The sequence below is a fragment of the Hirundo rustica genome, chromosome 3 (genome assembly GCF_015227805.2).
Source record: "Hirundo rustica isolate bHirRus1 chromosome 3, bHirRus1.pri.v3, whole genome shotgun sequence".
NCBI classification, from domain to species: Eukaryota; Metazoa; Chordata; class Aves; order Passeriformes; family Hirundinidae; genus Hirundo; species Hirundo rustica.
Window position 1 is genome coordinate 96,065,579 of NC_053452.1, and position 17,373 is coordinate 96,082,951.

A 17,373-nucleotide genomic window follows, 5' to 3' on the forward strand; every position below is an offset into this window, starting at 1 on the left:
TCATTTCAAACTAAGCATCTTCTATATCCCTGGATGTCCTCTAGTTGCCCTTGTGTAGTAGTAGTGTAGTGTAGTAGTAGTGTGCTGTTGGGATTGCTCTGGTATTTGTGTATATTTTAATAGACTATATACTGAGACTGAGCCTTGGCATTACTGCAAGACTTTGTCAAGAACTCTTGAAGTGCTATTCATTGACAATAAAACACCTCAGTGTAGGCTAAGGTTTGTTGATTCTGTGTTGGTGCACAATAGGATCCATACACTGTGTTCAGTCTGAGTCAAACTCACCAAATGTTATGTACCAAAGCCTTCCTCCCTAAACAACAGCTTCTTGTCTAGAATGATTCAATTCTACAGTTTTGTGTAGATATCTCAACTCCTGCCAGCCAATTGTTTTTGAACTAATCAGAGTTTGCTGTCATGGAAACTTAAGACAACTAGATGGCACAAAAGCATGTATGTTTGGTTGACTCGACCTGGAGGCTAACCCGTCACAATTCAACTAACCTGTCTGGTCAAAGGTTAATTCTGTCAGGTTATGCCCTAGGAATGTCACCAATTTTAGTTTCTCTATTTTCTCTGATGGTCTGGGAAAAAAACCCTCAAACTTTCCAGTATGTTTTAAGTATCAGGTTTATCAATTGTCTTTCTAGGATAGATCTGAGTCTGAATAAGTGTCCTGATGCAGAAATGGATCAAATGATGTTTGCATAGCTAGCATGGCAAAGAATGTAATTCCAGTGCACATATCATCATTATGGCTCCTGACATATATACTGTCAACAAAAATCCAGGACTGAATACATGCAGAACTCCTGAGAAGACTCCTGAGAGGTTATTTTCTTTGACAGAGGAATCCAGGCAAAGCACAGGCAGGGTTCTTCCTTCTTTTTCACTACAAGGAAGCACAATAAACTGGTGCTTCCAGGGTCACCCACCCTCTGTGCTTCCCTCAGCTGCAGACAAAGCCCTCTGGCAGCCTCAGGGTAAATAGCTGGGCTGAGATTTACATATGCTGCTGTCAGCTTCTACCACATCAGGAAGGGTTCAAACTGAGCAGTGAATCACTCTCCTTGCATGTTATATCTTTCTGATAAATTATTCTCTTTGTTTTTACCATATAATACAATAAAGAAAACATAACTGAGAAAAGTCTGTGCACAGAACAGCTTTGAAGCCAATTTCTACCAGGGGAGGTAGCATAGGTGTCCTTTTTAATAAAAAAAGAATCAACCGTCTGGCAAATCCAGTGGGTTGTGGAGGAATTTTGTCAAGTACAGAACAGCAGAAGCAAGAGAGAAACACTCATTACACATTTTTAAACTAACCATAGATGGAAGGCAGTGACTTCATTTTTTATTTTTGACTCCAAAGATAATCTGCACCAGGGAGAAAGAAAATTATGAAAAGCTCCTGGCTACTGCTCCAACTGCTTTCATGCCTCATCAGCTTGAGGAGGCCAGGCAGCCCTGATTAGCACAGCCTTACTCCATCTCCAGGAATCCCAGAGCTGTGAACATCTGTGACAGCCCCTTGGCCATCCTGTCGAACTCCTTGAACCAAAGTGTTTGTGTCACCTTCAGCTTAGTGACTTCCTGGGCCATTTTTAATGTGTAGAGCTGCTCTTGAACAGCAGTGTCAGCATAGCAGCAGAACTTCAATATGTTCAAAAAAATTAAAGACTAATTAGGGTCTTCAGATATACCCAGAGCAGTGAAGATTATATGTGCATATCCAAGTGTAGAACTGGGCTCATTATTTGTAAGGATAAGATTTATTCTCACAGTATAGGAACACAAGTTGGCACAGCATTGAAGGATTAACTCAGGATGTCCAAATACTCCCAGAGATAGATGTGTTTTTTTTTTTTTTTTCTGCAGATGTTAGAGTGTCAGATAACTCCACAGAGCCCCAACAGCAATTAAGGAAAGTCAACATAATAAATTATGATCAAGAACACAGCCTTCTATATATTATTTGAACTCAATGGTTTATGTTCTTAAACACATTCTTAAACATTGTAGATGCTACTGCTAGGGAGTACTTAGCAATGGATGCTGTTGCAGCAGCCCTCTTGTTAGAGGTTAGAAATGAGCTAAGACATATTTCTTGTTTATCACAGCACAAAAAGGATCCTGGTTTATTCCTCTATACAGTTTAGCTATCCTGCCTCCAACTATTCACTGACTCTGGCTGCAGCAAGCTCCTACTGTAGGTTTCCCTTGCAGCCTCTGACTGTTGGTTATTTCCTGCTAAACTATGCCTGCATGCATTAGTTTGCAGACTCTGACTGCAGGCTTTTACCTAGCCAGACTGTGACTACAGGTTCCAACAACAGGCTCTAACTGCAGACCCAGACTGACCTCACAGCAGAGATTCTCTCCCCAGGATCCTTCTTGTTCATGATTCTGTTCTTTCTTCCTCAAGGTTTCTCCTCCTTCATGATCCCCTTCACCAGCTAACCCACTCCCTTTTATCACACTTATCCTTATTGGATATAGCTGTGACTCCTTGGGGCGAGGCTGTATTGAGTAATTAACACAGCTGTTACTCATCAGGGAGAAGGTCAACTGTATTCCCTCTTCCTATAGGGTACCAATAAAATCCTCTCAGCCTGAGCAGTTATTTCTATAGAGAGAACTGAAATTGTGGAGATGTTACTTTATGCATAAGTTTTCCCCCCTTTGGCTCGGTTTTCCTAGACATAGTGCATCAGATTAAGAAGATCCAAACAGCCGCCTGGATGAAGTATCTCATACTTGAGGAAATAAAAGAAAATCACACAACTGCTCATAAATAATTTTTCTTTTAAGAACTGAATGTGGCGGTGTGCAGTTTGTTTATTTGTTTTATGTAAAATTTATACAGGTTTCTGTATTGGTTTGTTCCGTTGCACCCCCCTGTTCTTTGTAATAGTTCCTTCCCCAATGGGTTGTTATGTAAGAGTTCGTTTCTTGTCAATCATCCCTCTCCCTCACCTACCCCTGTCAATCCTCTCCCTCTCCCCTTGGGCGCCCTGTCCATCACTTCAGGGCCCTTCCCTGGCTTCTGGAAAGATCCAGGGAAGGTGTCGAGTGATTGGCGGGCGCCTGGGAAATCCCCCGCCTCCTTCTTGTGATTGGATCCCTGTTCCAAGGTTGACACCCCCTGTTACACCCCTTTGCTCCCTCATTGGCTGACCCGTTGTCGCCACCCCTAGTTCCACCCCCAAATAAAAGATGTTGCACAGCTCTGCTCGGGGCTCTCTCTGGGCAGCAGCTGACTGAGGTGGAGCTCCTTGCTGGTCTCCCCTCCAATAAACCATCCTGTCACCCTGTCAGAGGGTGCTGACTCTTTATCTGCCGCCATGGTTGTGCCGACACCAAAGCCCTGTCGCTGGTGTGGGGAGCCAAGACCCCACAGGAAGGAGGTGGCTTGCCCAGCCTGCCACCCCAACCGCAACACGCGTTAGCCGCAGTGTGTGTGCTGAGCTAGCCTGTTAGCTGCGCCAACCAAGCGCGAGGGGCACTGCGACAACTGAAGAGCATTATTTCCTCAATTTTTATATTTATACACATTTATAAAATTCCTTCTGAGCTTTCTCTTCCCCAAGCTAGGCAGTCCTAACACTCATGTTTTTCTCTTGAGAGGTGTGTCATGTGTAGTAGCGCCACAGCTTTTTCCCACCTTTGGTATCCTCAAACGTGGCAAAAAAATCTGACAAATCAGCAAAACCTAAAACCAATAACTAATCTTATTAGTGTTCAGGCAGCAACCAGTGAATCAGTCCTTTTAGAGTTTGAAGGGGTAGCTATGCTATGAAACAGTACAATTTCTCTGGGAAATATCATATTCTCATCCATTTATTTTTGTAAGTACATGATTATGCAATCAGTTCACTGACCATGAGAGTTTTATGGCTAAATATCAAACATGGGCTGTAAAAATTCACCTTACATAGCCCTTTATCTGAAAATGGAAAGCTGAAAATTACTTGAAGTCAGGAGAAGGGAAACCTGAAATTCTTCAGACATTCTGAGTAATTGAAGGAAATCTAATTGAAAACTCCCTCATCCAATGTCACCTTTTGAATTAATCAGTTTTGGAATTAGCGCTGAATAAAATGTAAATGTGGAATTTTCTGAAGTTTACTCATTGCCAAGCAGAGTCCAGCTGACAAAGAAAAGTAAAATGGCCCAAAGACAGTACCCTACTTTTCATTTCCTCAGTGAAGTCTTTTGCAAGCATGATCTTAGCTGAACTACCTACTATGAATCAGAAGAAAGGAGGTGCATGCACAACTGAGAGAATCATTAAGGTTGGAAAAATCTGACAGTTTGCATTATTCTACATGTTCTAGAAGAATAAAAAATTTTATGCAGTACACTGGCAGCTTAAGGCTAGTAACTATATACCCTAAATCCATCAATGCTTCATGCTAAATTTCTCTCAAGATTAGCAGGAAATCCCTGAAGTGGGAGAAATTACTTTGGACTGACTTTTAGCCTAGGACAGAAGTCCAGGATGCCTTTATGTACACTGACCAAGTCCCCATTGCTCTGAATTCCACAGCTGGGTGGGTTTTTTAATAATTGATCCATTCATTTATCATTAATCCAGTAAAAAAATACTGTTGTAGCAAAAAAAACCCCAAAACGACTGGGTTAGAGGAACACGTGGAGTAGTTTTAAGAAATTGAAAATGATCCTCTCTTTTACTCATCAGACTAAAGACCAAAGAACTTAACAGCTTAGTCCATGCTTGTTGCTGGAGAAGGATTTCATATATCTGATTGAGTCACATATTTAGTATTTCTGGCTAGCTGTTTCAATTTGAATATAAAAGCAATATACACTGAGAAGATATTCCACCTGATGGGTAAACATCCTGAGCAGTGGTCCAGAGAGGAAGTGTTTCTCTCAATAAAGATGAAAGTGGTTTATACAATGTATATATGATGCTATCAGGAGAAAGTATGTGCTCCCCCACATCTAAACAGGTGATAAGCTGGTGTTCAAGTTGGCCAGAAGTGCAACTACCAAGTTACTCTCTTACTCTCTTTTGGCATGTTCTTCTGCTTCACAAGAGAACATCCTAACCATTGCATCCATTACCATTGCAATTCAGTGTTTCTGCATTCACAGTAAAACCAAACTAAAAAACCTGTGAGGAAACATCCTGAAATAGCCTATAGCATACGGACTGATTAATATTGTGATATATGTCCTAAAGTTAATTCGTGTTAAAAGATACAAAGTATAATGCAATCTCTATAAGTATAAGTTTTTGTTTTAATCCCGTATGTTAAGAGTTAACTCAGAGAAAAGTAGCTCGGAAAAGGTACAGGAATTTCTCTTGCCTGAAAGTCATGGGAGGGACACGAAATACAAATGATTGGAATTACCAGAAAGGGAGACCCAAAAATGCCTCTGCCGGGAAACGTTAGAAAAGAAAAATGATGACGGAAAAAGGAGATGAGAGCCCGGAGAACCAGATGATTACATCAGATCGATATCTAGACCGTCTCCTCCTGAAATTAACATCTCCACACCACACCTGGCCACAGCCATTAATGGCATTGTCCTCCCCCTCCGCCCTATTCAAACTCTTAGAACTGGAACATGAATGTTCAATGAAGATGCCTCGGAGGAAGGACCGTTGAAATCCAGAGTTTCTCTCAGCGATCCAGTGTATAAAAAGAGGCTGCTGCAAGCCAGAAATGTGAACTTGGGGGATAACAGACTGGCAGAGTGTGTTATCATTGTTCACCTGGCGCCGACCCCGGGCTCGACGCTGTCCTTTTAATTGTGGCTGTCCGAGACTGTCATTCTGTCTCTCAATAAAATTCCAAATTTTGATTTATCGAATTTGGTCGATCGTATTTATTACAATATAAAGGACTCTTTCTACATACAGAACGTGTAACAAAAATAAGTTGACCTTCTCAGACAAAGGTGAAAGGAGGGAGGCAGTCATTAATATCTTCCGGATGTCCTTGTTCGTTATGTTTTCATAGTACTCTAGTATTGTACCACAGTATCTGAACTACTTTTTAGTAAGAGAAACCAGGTATTGCAGGTGGGATAAGGTGCTACTGCAGCACTGCTCCAGACCTACTGCCCTCCATTTCCCAGCAGGACTCTACAGCCAGGGCTCCCTGCGGGCCCAGCTGGCGGTGACACAGCCCAACACCTCCAGCAGTCTGTGTTTCCCAGAGCACTGTGCCACACTCCCTGCATGTCGCCGGGAAGGAGTCTGCCGAGCTGACAGTGGGATGATGTGCTTTGACAACAGGGAAGCGGGCTGGTACTACCTGGGAAAGTGACCCGGTTTTTATGAATTCTTTCTGAAAAGTGAAGCTTTGCTCGCAGGAGTGGCAGAGCTGTAAGTCAGTAGCACTTAGTGACTATTGCACTCAGTGACTTCCCATTCAGGAAATTACATGTTGTCAGTGATGGAGGAACGAGGTGGGAGGCAGCAGCAGCAGTGATGGGAGGCAGCAGCAGCTGGAGCTGTATTTTCTCAGCTGTGCGTCTGACAGCTGTGACTGGATATGGTTCAGAGACAAAAAGCATATGCTGCCATTCAGGCTTTTAACATCAAGTATCTTTACTGTGTTCATTATCTCCTCACAAAATGAAACGTGATGGCTAGAAATGCCCTAACCTCAATGAAACAAAGTCTCAGCAGGGGCCACACAGAGGCCAGGTCTAGCTCACCGTGGGCCAGCAATGCTGGGTGCCTCCTTTGCACTCATTCACTTACACCTGGGGCAACAGGGAGTGCCCTAGGCCTTGTCACAATCTCCTTCAGAGTAGAAAACTGGTTCCACACTAATCAAGCTACATGGATCCATGCGGAAGTTCTGTGTTCTTTAGTACCAATGTTTCATCGGGCTTTCTCTGTAAAGTTGTATGCAGTTAAAAAGAGTCCGATACTGGTAGCTCTTTTTCCATCTATTAGAAAATCCTGTTAGCAGGATCCATTAATAATGTCCCTCATAATATTCATTATAATTGCAACCTCCTGAAAGTTGTTAATACATCCAGGAATATTTTAGGAAAATGTATGTTGTAAATATTTATTCTATACTTTTGTAATTGAATTCATAGATTGACTACTACTATTTTATTTTAGGTTTACATTTTTAGTCACAATAATTAATTTTTAGCTAAGTCTGTGTGTTAAGAATCAATTGCTTTATGACAATGATAAGGGACAGTCATGACCTATAAAACTAAAATCAAATGGAATCATTAAATAGAAATGACTGCTAATTTTCTAAAAATTTCCTTTAGTTTCTTTGCCAAGAAGAATTTGTTACATCAGAAGCAAAAAAGAAGTTAATGTAATTTTCCTAAGAATCCATAAGACTGAATTGGAAGTAAAAGCTGATATGGAAGTCTGACCTTTCTGACATTTTTTTGAATGTCAAATGTCTGCCAACACCATTTTCACATTTCAGGAAACTGTGTTTTTTTATAATTTTCATAAAGGGATGAAGAAGGAAGATTTTTGTAAAAATTATAGTAAGGATAGGAAATGTAGCGTCTCTCTCCAAAGTGACAAAGGCTGAAGAGAGAAAAATGGAAACATTACACCTAAGATTTTAAATACAAGGACTTATTTTGCACCTGGAATTTCCCTTAAAAGTGAATCACATAATCCTTACTCTTGTTGTATAACAGATAATTATTTCTCCTTGGCATATTTACCTTATATAGAAGCTGAGGACAAACTTGCTCAGTGGCCCAAAGATGACATTTTAATTACAGAATCACACTCAGAACTGTATACAGACCATAGGCTTGGAAATAATTTTGGATCAGGAAAACATCTCAAATAATCTTATTTCTCCAGATTGTCAACATAACCTCACCACAACAAAGAAGAAGAATTACATTGTGGGCAAGAAAATCTATCTGATAAATAATTTCTGAGATGAGAGAGAAGTTATGTGTGAAATGAAGATTAAAATTTTCAAACCCACAGTATTTAACCAGCAGACTACTAATCAATGCAAAACATTTTTCATAAGTCTGAAAACACTGTGATGCAAACATACTTACTACCTAATCTTGTATGTTCCCAAAAATATTCTATTGTTCAGATTTTTTACTCTGTGGAAAATAAAATAAGTTCTTCTTATTGTGATTTTTGGGCCTATGTACCATATAAACCTAAAACAGCTTGGGTAAAAATCAGTTCAACTGGTAATCAAGGTAATCCCAAAAATATTCCAATTCACTACGTGGAGTCAGACTTTAAAATAAGCATCTCTTGGTGTCTTTTGCCATGGAAGGTGTCTTCATAATGATTACACAGTAATATATGACAAAGATGGAAATTAGTCTCTGGGGTAGCAATAAGATCTCATTTTATATCATGATAGCATCTCTATTTATCAAAGAACAGAAACATCCCTAGAGGGGGCACTGTAATCAACAATTTCTAGTTTTACACATAGTTTTATGTAACAATTAAATACTATGCTTAAGATAAAATAACATTTTATGCTACTTCTGGAATGCAAATGTGTGTTATTCAACCACATCTTCCTTTCTAAGCTCCCACTGTTCTGTTACACAACAGATGCGTCAAGCAAATAATTTAAAAAGTATTTTTATATGATACATTTTGAACTCGTTTTTACCTTTTGTAGATGGGTAGTCTGCACTACAACTTAATAGTATGTGTCAAGGACAGTATCACAATTAGAAACTGGCATTAACATATGTGGAAACGTAGAAGTGAATTTGGACCAGGCTACAAAGAACACATATTTCCCACAGATTTCATTTAAATTATTTAATGGCTCTCTGTGCAATCTTTTTTCTACCAATACATGTTAAAATTCTAAAATGGATAAAGCTATTGTCTTTGCTAAGCAACTAATAAGAAAAAAGAAAGTTGCCAGAAGAATGTTAAAAGATCTTAACAGTGAGTGTTATAAGAATGAATGCTAATGGCTACTGATGAGTAATAGCAGATGCGTGAAGCTTGCCAAAACGTTTACAATTCAGTGCACTGATACAATTGGTTACACCTTCCCTAAAAGTAATTAATTTCCTTTTACATTAACTGCCTTCAAGTATTTAGACCAAATATTTTTAATCTTACTTCTCTTTATTTTGGTACTTTAACAGCCTAAATTAAAATCAATACAAATTAGTACTAACTAATCTCAGTTAGACGATCAATTACTTGATAGATAAACAACATAAATGTCTAACAATATTGAAATGATACCATTTGCACTTGCATTTTTATATTTGCACCTAGATAAGTAAGTGTATATATGTGAAATGGAGGTCAAAAATCCAGGTCTATTATATTATGCTTGTGGGATTCTTCCCAGAAGGAGCTTATTCAAAGATGTAGCCACAATGATACAGTATTACAAACATAAAAATGCTGGCATCAAACATCATCTCTACACAGGAAAATGTTTCTAGTGTCAAACATCCTTTTATAACACAAGCTCATACGTTTTTTCATGCAGAGCAGTGGAAGGGTCACTGGAGACTTGCTTACCTGTGGTTGACCTGATGGTTGAGGTGATGTTGGAAGATGTCAGCGCAGGTATACATTCATCATCTTGGGAATAGCCTGCCTGAATGGCACGCAAGTAACTGTGGCTTCTTGTTCGGAAACATCCAGGGAGGTCAAGGGCATCCATTGCCTGAGCTTCAACTTCACTAAACACTGATTCACACACCGATTCAAATTGTCCATTAACCTCTGCTTCACTCATCTGAATAAACAACAACAATGCATTTGATTTTTGACTTGCTTTTTTGTGATCATCACGGCCTCAACATCTCAAATGGACACCTGTACATTGATGAAGAACTGTTTTAGCAAATAGTTAAAATGTAGCAATCCCTTCTGATCACATTCACATTATTTAACTTACATCAGCTGTTTACATGTCTGTATTAAATGCATCACACATGTCATACATTAATTTACATTTAGTATCTTTTGGCACAGCTGAGAAGGGACCCAAGCCAAACTCACTCCCTCGTTAACTGGGTTAGCTGTTCACTGCCATGGAAGAACCTTTTCTTCAGCAGCATTGTATAAAATCTGCTACTTCTACTAGCAGGTGTGCTGTGGAACCCTGCCCGGCAGAGCAGCCCAGGTGTGCCTCCTGGACCCTCTAACAGGTTGTCCCCTTGGGGTATTTCAGCAGCAGCCTCCAGCTCCCTGCAGTGCTTGGGGAGGATCCAGCATCTACTTGCTAGCCCTGCCTTGCAGGTTGGGCGTGATGTAACACTGTGCCTTTTTTAGGGGCAATTGTCATGATAAGCAGGGCTTAGGCAGAGTGTCCAGGCTTGGGGAACCTCTTGGTAGGTAACCATCTGTTGCCATTTTGAAGATTAGTGTCCTTACCTACAGCATTTTTTGAAGGTTCACTGAAGGCAGCCCTAACTATCTGTAAATGTAGCTGAATAATTCAATGTTATGTTTATCCAAAATCAGATAAGAAGTTAACACTGGACATATAATTGCATTACTTTCTGAAAATAATTTTTTTCTAAAAAGTGAGTGCTAGAAATCAGAATCAGTATGAATAATATTCCAAGTTAAATTTATGGCATCACTAAATTGTACATCCAGTTGATATTAATTTTCCTATGCAGCTGCTAAGTCCTCCTAGTACTTTATTCATTATGGAAATAAGAGTCCCATCAAATGTTTCAAATGTTTTAGCATTTTGGTTAAGTAAATGGAAATTTTATAGAGAAGTTCCGATGATTATTAATAACTGGTATTTTAATTTTGTGTAAGACATTTTGGCTACTAAAAATCTTTTGAAAAGAATTAAATTACTCTTCATAAAATTTGCTTTTCATAAAGTTAAGTAGACTAATGCAATCTAAAGAGATTAAAAAATCTTACTCTGAACTATTTTGCAATATTTTTGATAAGGAAATATATGGTAATTTAGTCTGTAAACTGTGTAAGTCTTATCCACTTCTTTCAAACTAAGGTTATTGACAATAGAAAATGAAAAGTTTTCAAACTTAAACTAAAAGTATAAACCATGGAATTCAGCATTCTTCTTGAGTCTACCCTTTGTCAGGTGTGAAAAAGGAAGGCTCTCACAACAAAAAGGCATAAAATATACCACAAATTATACCAACTTCTATTACGTAGATGGAATAAGAGGAGGATGGTGTTGTGGAAAAAGAACAGGAAACAGTAAATGTTCAGAACTTGGCATTTTAATACCTTTGCTTTGGGTAATATCTGTTGAATGTATTCTCTTAATGGTCTGGAAACAGCTGGACTGTGAGGTAGGAAATGTGTGACTAACACAATGTTGCATAGGTTAGTGAACACTGAAAAGGCAAGGAGCTATATCCAGCAGGTTTAGTTAATCTGGCCAATTGAGCAATCTACCTGCAAATGAAATCTGTTGTGGACACCTTCCAGGTAATGCACACTGAAATGAAGAATTTTAACTGCTCCTGAAACCAATTAACCTTCATGGACAGCTCAGTGAACATCTCTATGTGCAGACATGGTTAAAGAGACAGAAGATGTTAAAGTAGTTCTATGTGAGAACGTTGTTAGGTGGCAGCTGACAGCCTTTCATTTGAATGCAGCATTTAATACACATGAAACTTTCTCAAATGCAGAGTATAATAAAAAGTCAAAATAATCAGATCAGTGTAATAAAAACCAAGGCATCAGAAGGATGGGAACAGCTTTCACAAGGGAGCTGTGACTGTTTCTAATTCTATGTGCTACATAAGATTACATTTAGAATTACCTCACATAATTTAAGGAATTTGACTGAAGGGTGTTAGTCAGGTGACTAGCTCCTCCCAGGTCTCTACAGTCAGTGGAGACTGACAAGCATTTCTCAGCCCACTCAGGATGTGCACTGTCCTGGAAGAAACTCTTTTGCTCCATTAACTTAAGAGGAGGTTTTAGTTGTTGCCTCAGTTAAAAGCCTCAAGTTGGATGAGTTGAATCCAGGCCTGAATAGCCATGAAATACAAATAGAATATGAATTAATATGAAGTTGCTTTAGAAAGATTTCTCTTCTAACATAACCATTGTGTATGTATACCCTTAGGTGGCTCAATAAATGGTCAAAGAAATATTAAATATAATGTCTGAGAAGAGGGCAGGGCCCATCTCTCATGAAACAGCACAGGGAAGAAAAGTCAGGACCAATAAACATTAAAACATTGGGAGTTTTATGTAAAGTCCTCTGCTAAATAGAACATGCATGTAATTCTTATGGCTTATTGACTTCAGGTGTGATTCAGACCTAACTTTACCATGAGTTAGTACTAACCAACGGACATCAAACTGGAAGGGAGGAAAACTCTACCTTTTCAGGAGTCCCTGTGTGTTGATGGGACTTATATTTTCACCCAAGAAGAGTGAGGGATTTGATTTAGGATAAACCACTTCTCCTTTGGAGTGTATTTTTTTCAATCTATATCTTAATCTGACAACCCACATTTACTGAAATCAGAGCACCTATTTTCAGATGATGAGTATTGCAGGAGTGTATCCTCATGCTCAATCTGAATCTTCTTAACATTTAAATATTTAATATGGACTTAAAATAAAAACACCAAAATTTTTATTTTTAATGAAAAATGAATGGAAAATATCATGTTTGATAGGTTCTCTTTTCTTCTAGCATTCTTTTTTTTCTTGAAATTTTGAATTACATTATTAGAACTGAATTACTTCCACAATTCACATCCTCAGTTTGATATCAATTAAAAAAAAATGCAAAAAACCTAAAACCATCCACTAGTTACAACTCTCACATCTGCAGTTAACCTATAAGAAAAATTATAATAAGAATTTCCCACCTGACTAACACAGCTGGCCTGACTGAGGGTGCTCACTGCTCTCATATAGCTCTGATTCCTTGAGCGAAACTTTGGGGAATTGTAGTTTGCAGAGGGATCCAGGTTGTGACCCCCAGGCACGTCACTTGCAGTTTGAAGGTAGCTCTGACTACAAAGGAAAGAGGAAGAAAAAAAAGGAAAGGGTGTAAAACTACAGATGGAATCAATTAGGACACTAAAGACAGTAATTTGTATGAGACACACAAACCCATTCCCTTGGGTCCAAATCTTATTCTTTATAAAGCACCATAGATCTGTTGTAGCCAAATGTCTTAGCACAAGCAGAGAACCTGCCTGTGGGTCTGCTACATAAACAGTATGAATTTTTAAGTCTTTGCTCTATTTAAACATCATCAATCTTCCTGGCTATTAATGTTGAACTTTGCTAAAAGACAATGTCTAGGTCAACAGGAACAGAAAACAGAGCTAAAGCAAAAACCAAAGTAACTAAAAATCTTTCTCCATAGATAAAATCTGCTACTTGTAATCTGGTTTTCATCAGGGTTTTAGGCATCAAGAGCCCTTTTATCTTTAAAGAATTGATGTAGTTTTACAAAAGATTAAAATATCCCATGTTCAGCTAAAAAAACAAATTAATAAGGTGCTCAGAGCAACTGTATGAAGCTCTAGAAATTGTTTTATTACAAAACGTTTCCCATTTTGTGGGACTGGGGCTGTAACACTGTACTGAGCCCTCTTCAGTATGCATCCACACCAAGAGTACATTAGTCTTCGTGTTTCAATTGTATCAACATTCCAGGAAAATAAATAATCCTGAGAAAAGTGCAGTACTTTGCCTTGAATACAAAAAAATTTAATTCGGGTACACCAGAGTCCTCAGAACCTCTGTAAATCAGATTTTAGAACTTCCCCTGCACATCAGTGCAGATGTGAATTAATGTCCCAGATGATATTTGGTTTCATGTGGTAAAAAGGCAGCTTTTTTATGTATTCCTTAAAGGTAGCTTGAACAAAAACTGTTTCTGGGAAAGTAGATTTGTGCCAGCTGAATGCCTAATATTGGTCATATAGTTACTTCATGCTGAGCTGGCAGAGTTGGTCAATCCAGCATTGTGACATGTATCTGTGCTGTTGGAAAATTCCCTATGAAGGGTGAAGTTTCCTCTCTGGAAGAACCAGACCACTCAGTGAGTGAGAAAGGCACAGATTCAGCTCCTGCCACAAGAGGAAACAGAAACCAGGGTTTTGTTTCTCAGACCGTATTTATCAAACAATGAGCATGATGATAAGCTGGTGCTTGAGAAAGAACTCAGCCTTCCTCATGGAGCAGACGCAACCTAGAGTTTGGATGTAACCCTGAGGACCACTCTGGGAGGAATCTCAAACATTTTATCATGGCTTTGCCTAGAAAAGCAGAGTACTGAGATCCATCTCCCTGTGTGACCATGTCCTTTGATGTCTAAAGTGTGATGATCCAGTATTCCCTCACACCACCAGCTGCAAGAGCAGATGGGATTTAGATATCCTTATACTTGGGAGGTCTGTTCTCAGGCACTTCCATGTGTTCTCCCATCTCAAGGTCAACACACACATATCTTTGCTTCCTCAGTGCATCTGCCTTAGATTCACGGAATCATTTACTTTGGAAAAGGCCTCAGATCATTGAATCCAACAGTTAACTGGATGCTGCCAAGTCCACTGCTAAACCATGTCTCTAAGTACTACATCTACATGTCCTTTAAATACCCCCAAGGATGGTGACTCAGCCTTTTCCCTGGGCAGCCAATTCCAATGCCTGATAATAATTTCAATGAAGAAATATTTCCTAATAAATTTGCTGGAGCATATCCAAAGAAGAGCAACAGAGCTCGTGAAGCAAAAAAAGGGATGAGTTTTGTTTTCATCTTTGTTCAAGGTGGGTGTTCACTCAAAATTCTAAGAAAATCCCTGGAGAAAAACCCAATACATTTCTTCCTGTCTATTCATTTCCTTTGATGGAATGTCTCTGTAGCCTCATGCCAGAAACAGACTATGTAGAAACTATGCTATAACTGCTAAAACCAAAATGAAAATGTATGAGATTATTGCAGGTATGGGCTCAGAGGTTAATTAAGTCATTACAGTCAAAGTGATTCTATTATTAAGATAATAGCCTGATAGTGGGACTAATTTGGTTCTAGATGATAAAAACAAGAACTGTTTTTTTGTTCCCATAGGTATGAAGACAAATATAATAGATTAGGTGAAATCGTGTAAAGCCTCACTATCCACATTTAGGTACTGGGCGTAACTAAACTTCCTTTCCTCTATAGAGTGCTCTGTGTAATTTTGATTTTTGCATATGCTTTGCTTACTCATGGAATCACAGAATGGCTTGTGTTGGAAGGGACCTTAAAGATCATGTAGTTCCAACCCCCTGCTGAGGGCAAGGACATCTCCCACTAGACCACATTGCTCAAAGCCCCATCCAACCTACCTCAGAAGACATTCAGGGATGGGGCATTCACAGCTTCTCTGGGCAACCTGTGCCAGTGCCTCACCACCCTCACAGCAAAGAATTTCTTCCTAAGATTTAACCTAAATCTCAAAGTTCAAAACGGGTCACCCCTTGTCCTCTCACTACCTAACTGCCCAGGTTAAAAGTCATTCTTCCTCTTCTTTCAAAGCTCCATTTAGGTACTGGAAGGTTGAAGGATGCCTTTTCTTCTTCAGGGTGAACATGTGAACATTCTAGATCTCTCAGCCTGTCTCCACGGGACAGGTGCTCCAGCCCTCTGATCACTTTGGCCTCCTGTGGACCCAATTTAAGGGTTCCACATATTTCTTGTGCTGAGGACTCCTGATATGGACATACTGCTCCAGGTGGGCTCTCACAGAGGCAGAGAGTGTTTTAATCTATATAGTATTGTCAATAATCTCTTTGATCTTGTTGCATTAGTATTTTTCAAAACAAATAAGCCCCTCCTGGATGTTTTGCTTGTCATCCTCAGGTGGGAAGATCTAGATTCTGAGTTCATAAACAGTTTGTTAAAGAGATGTTTGAGATTTCATTAAAACATAGGCCACATAAAGAAAATATAGAAAGAATAGAATTAATGGGATTAATAGAAACTACTGTATGAAATACTTTAAATTAATTAATTTAAACCTGATTCTAATAAGTGTCCCCTTTGCTAAATAATGCTTAACAACCTAGTATTTGATTAGTCACATTCTGGTTCCTTCTTAGGTATTGCTGTCATTAAATACCATCAACAATTTTTAGAGCAATAATTTCTTATGGAAAGAAGCCCCGTATTCCACAGTACTTCTTAGCAGCTGAGTTTTGATGAATGAGTTTGGATATCACCTGATAGTTAAATAAATTTTCATTTATTAAGTGATCCATGGAACATAGTAAAGTAAAAGAAATGTTACATATAAAAGCTATAAAGGCTATAAAAGCAATTTTCCACTCATTTGATTAATATGTTGAAATTTTCCTGATAAACAGAAGTTTTGGTTTTTATTTCTAAGATATAATTCCAAAGTTATCCTCTAGGAAAAATGTGTTGATGCATGGTGAAAATTACGATCATGCTATAAACATGAGCCAGAAGTGAAATCCCAGAGTTACACGGGGAAGCTGCTCTCAAATGTCATGATCTGTTCCTCAAGGAAGTCTTATGCTTGTCAACAATGCTAGAAAACACAGTCAACATCTGGCCATTTAAATGCTGACTTTTTAATTACATCCACTCTATCTATAAGCTTACAAAAAAATTTCTCAACCTTCATTTCCAAAACATCAAAGTTCTTTTGCTTTGAAAAAAGAAAATTTTATTTTATGTTTTGTAGCAGCATAGATTGTCTTATATCTCAGCTGATCACTGCAGAAGGGCAAGACAAGCATGTGCAAATGAGATGTTTTAACAGACCATCTCCAGGACCACTAAACAAATATACACAGTAACATCAAAGAGGTGGCTCTAAAAATTTGTATTACGGAAAAGGAGGAATAGGGTGAGACTAATAGGAAAAATTAAATTAGTATGTCTGCTCTCTTCCCACTTGCTTTTCTGAATAGAGTAGATTTTAGGAAGAGATGTCTTTTAAAAGCTTTTCTGCCCCCAAGGGTAACTTTCCATTTTCCTTTGGCCTCAGAAGAAGTTCACGGCAGCCGGGCAGAGTTCTTAAATTTAATGAGAAGTATCTTAGCTGAAAGAAAGGCTCAAAGCCTATAGAAATTCTGGGGGAAAAGCACTTCCATGTAATGGCCTTGCAGCTGTTGAGGACCTCCACTCTAAAAGTGAAGGACTCCCAGTGAAGTTAGCTAAATTTGCAACAGTGCATTCAGCATTCAGCAGATTGCCTGAGCGTGTTCAGGGAGTAAAAATACTGTATTATAACCAGATAAAGTGAGTTATAGCATGACAAGCTTACCTGGGACAGTATAACTGATAGCTTGCCTGATAGCGTAGCTGGGATAACCTGTCACCCTGGTACAGAGTGAATGGCAGTGAAGTTAGGCTGCATATTCCCACAAAAAATAGATCAAAAATAAGGG

The 17,373-nt window shown here is 38.9% G+C and overlaps 1 protein-coding gene across 4 annotated transcripts in view; it reads right to left on the reverse strand.

Annotated features, from left to right (window-relative positions):
* Positions 1-17,373, reverse strand: part of DLGAP2 (DLG associated protein 2) — a 428,484-nt gene that overhangs the window by 42,246 nt on the left and 368,865 nt on the right. For all 4 annotated transcript variants that reach the window (XM_058419831.1, XM_040059350.2, XM_040059349.2 and 1 more), the window contains 2 exons: positions 12,828-12,975; positions 9,514-9,733 (listed from right to left, as the gene is read on the reverse strand). In XM_058419831.1, coding sequence (XP_058275814.1) covers positions 9,514-9,733; positions 12,828-12,975 — 368 coding nt within the window. The remainder of the gene's footprint in view (positions 1-9,513; positions 9,734-12,827; positions 12,976-17,373) is intronic.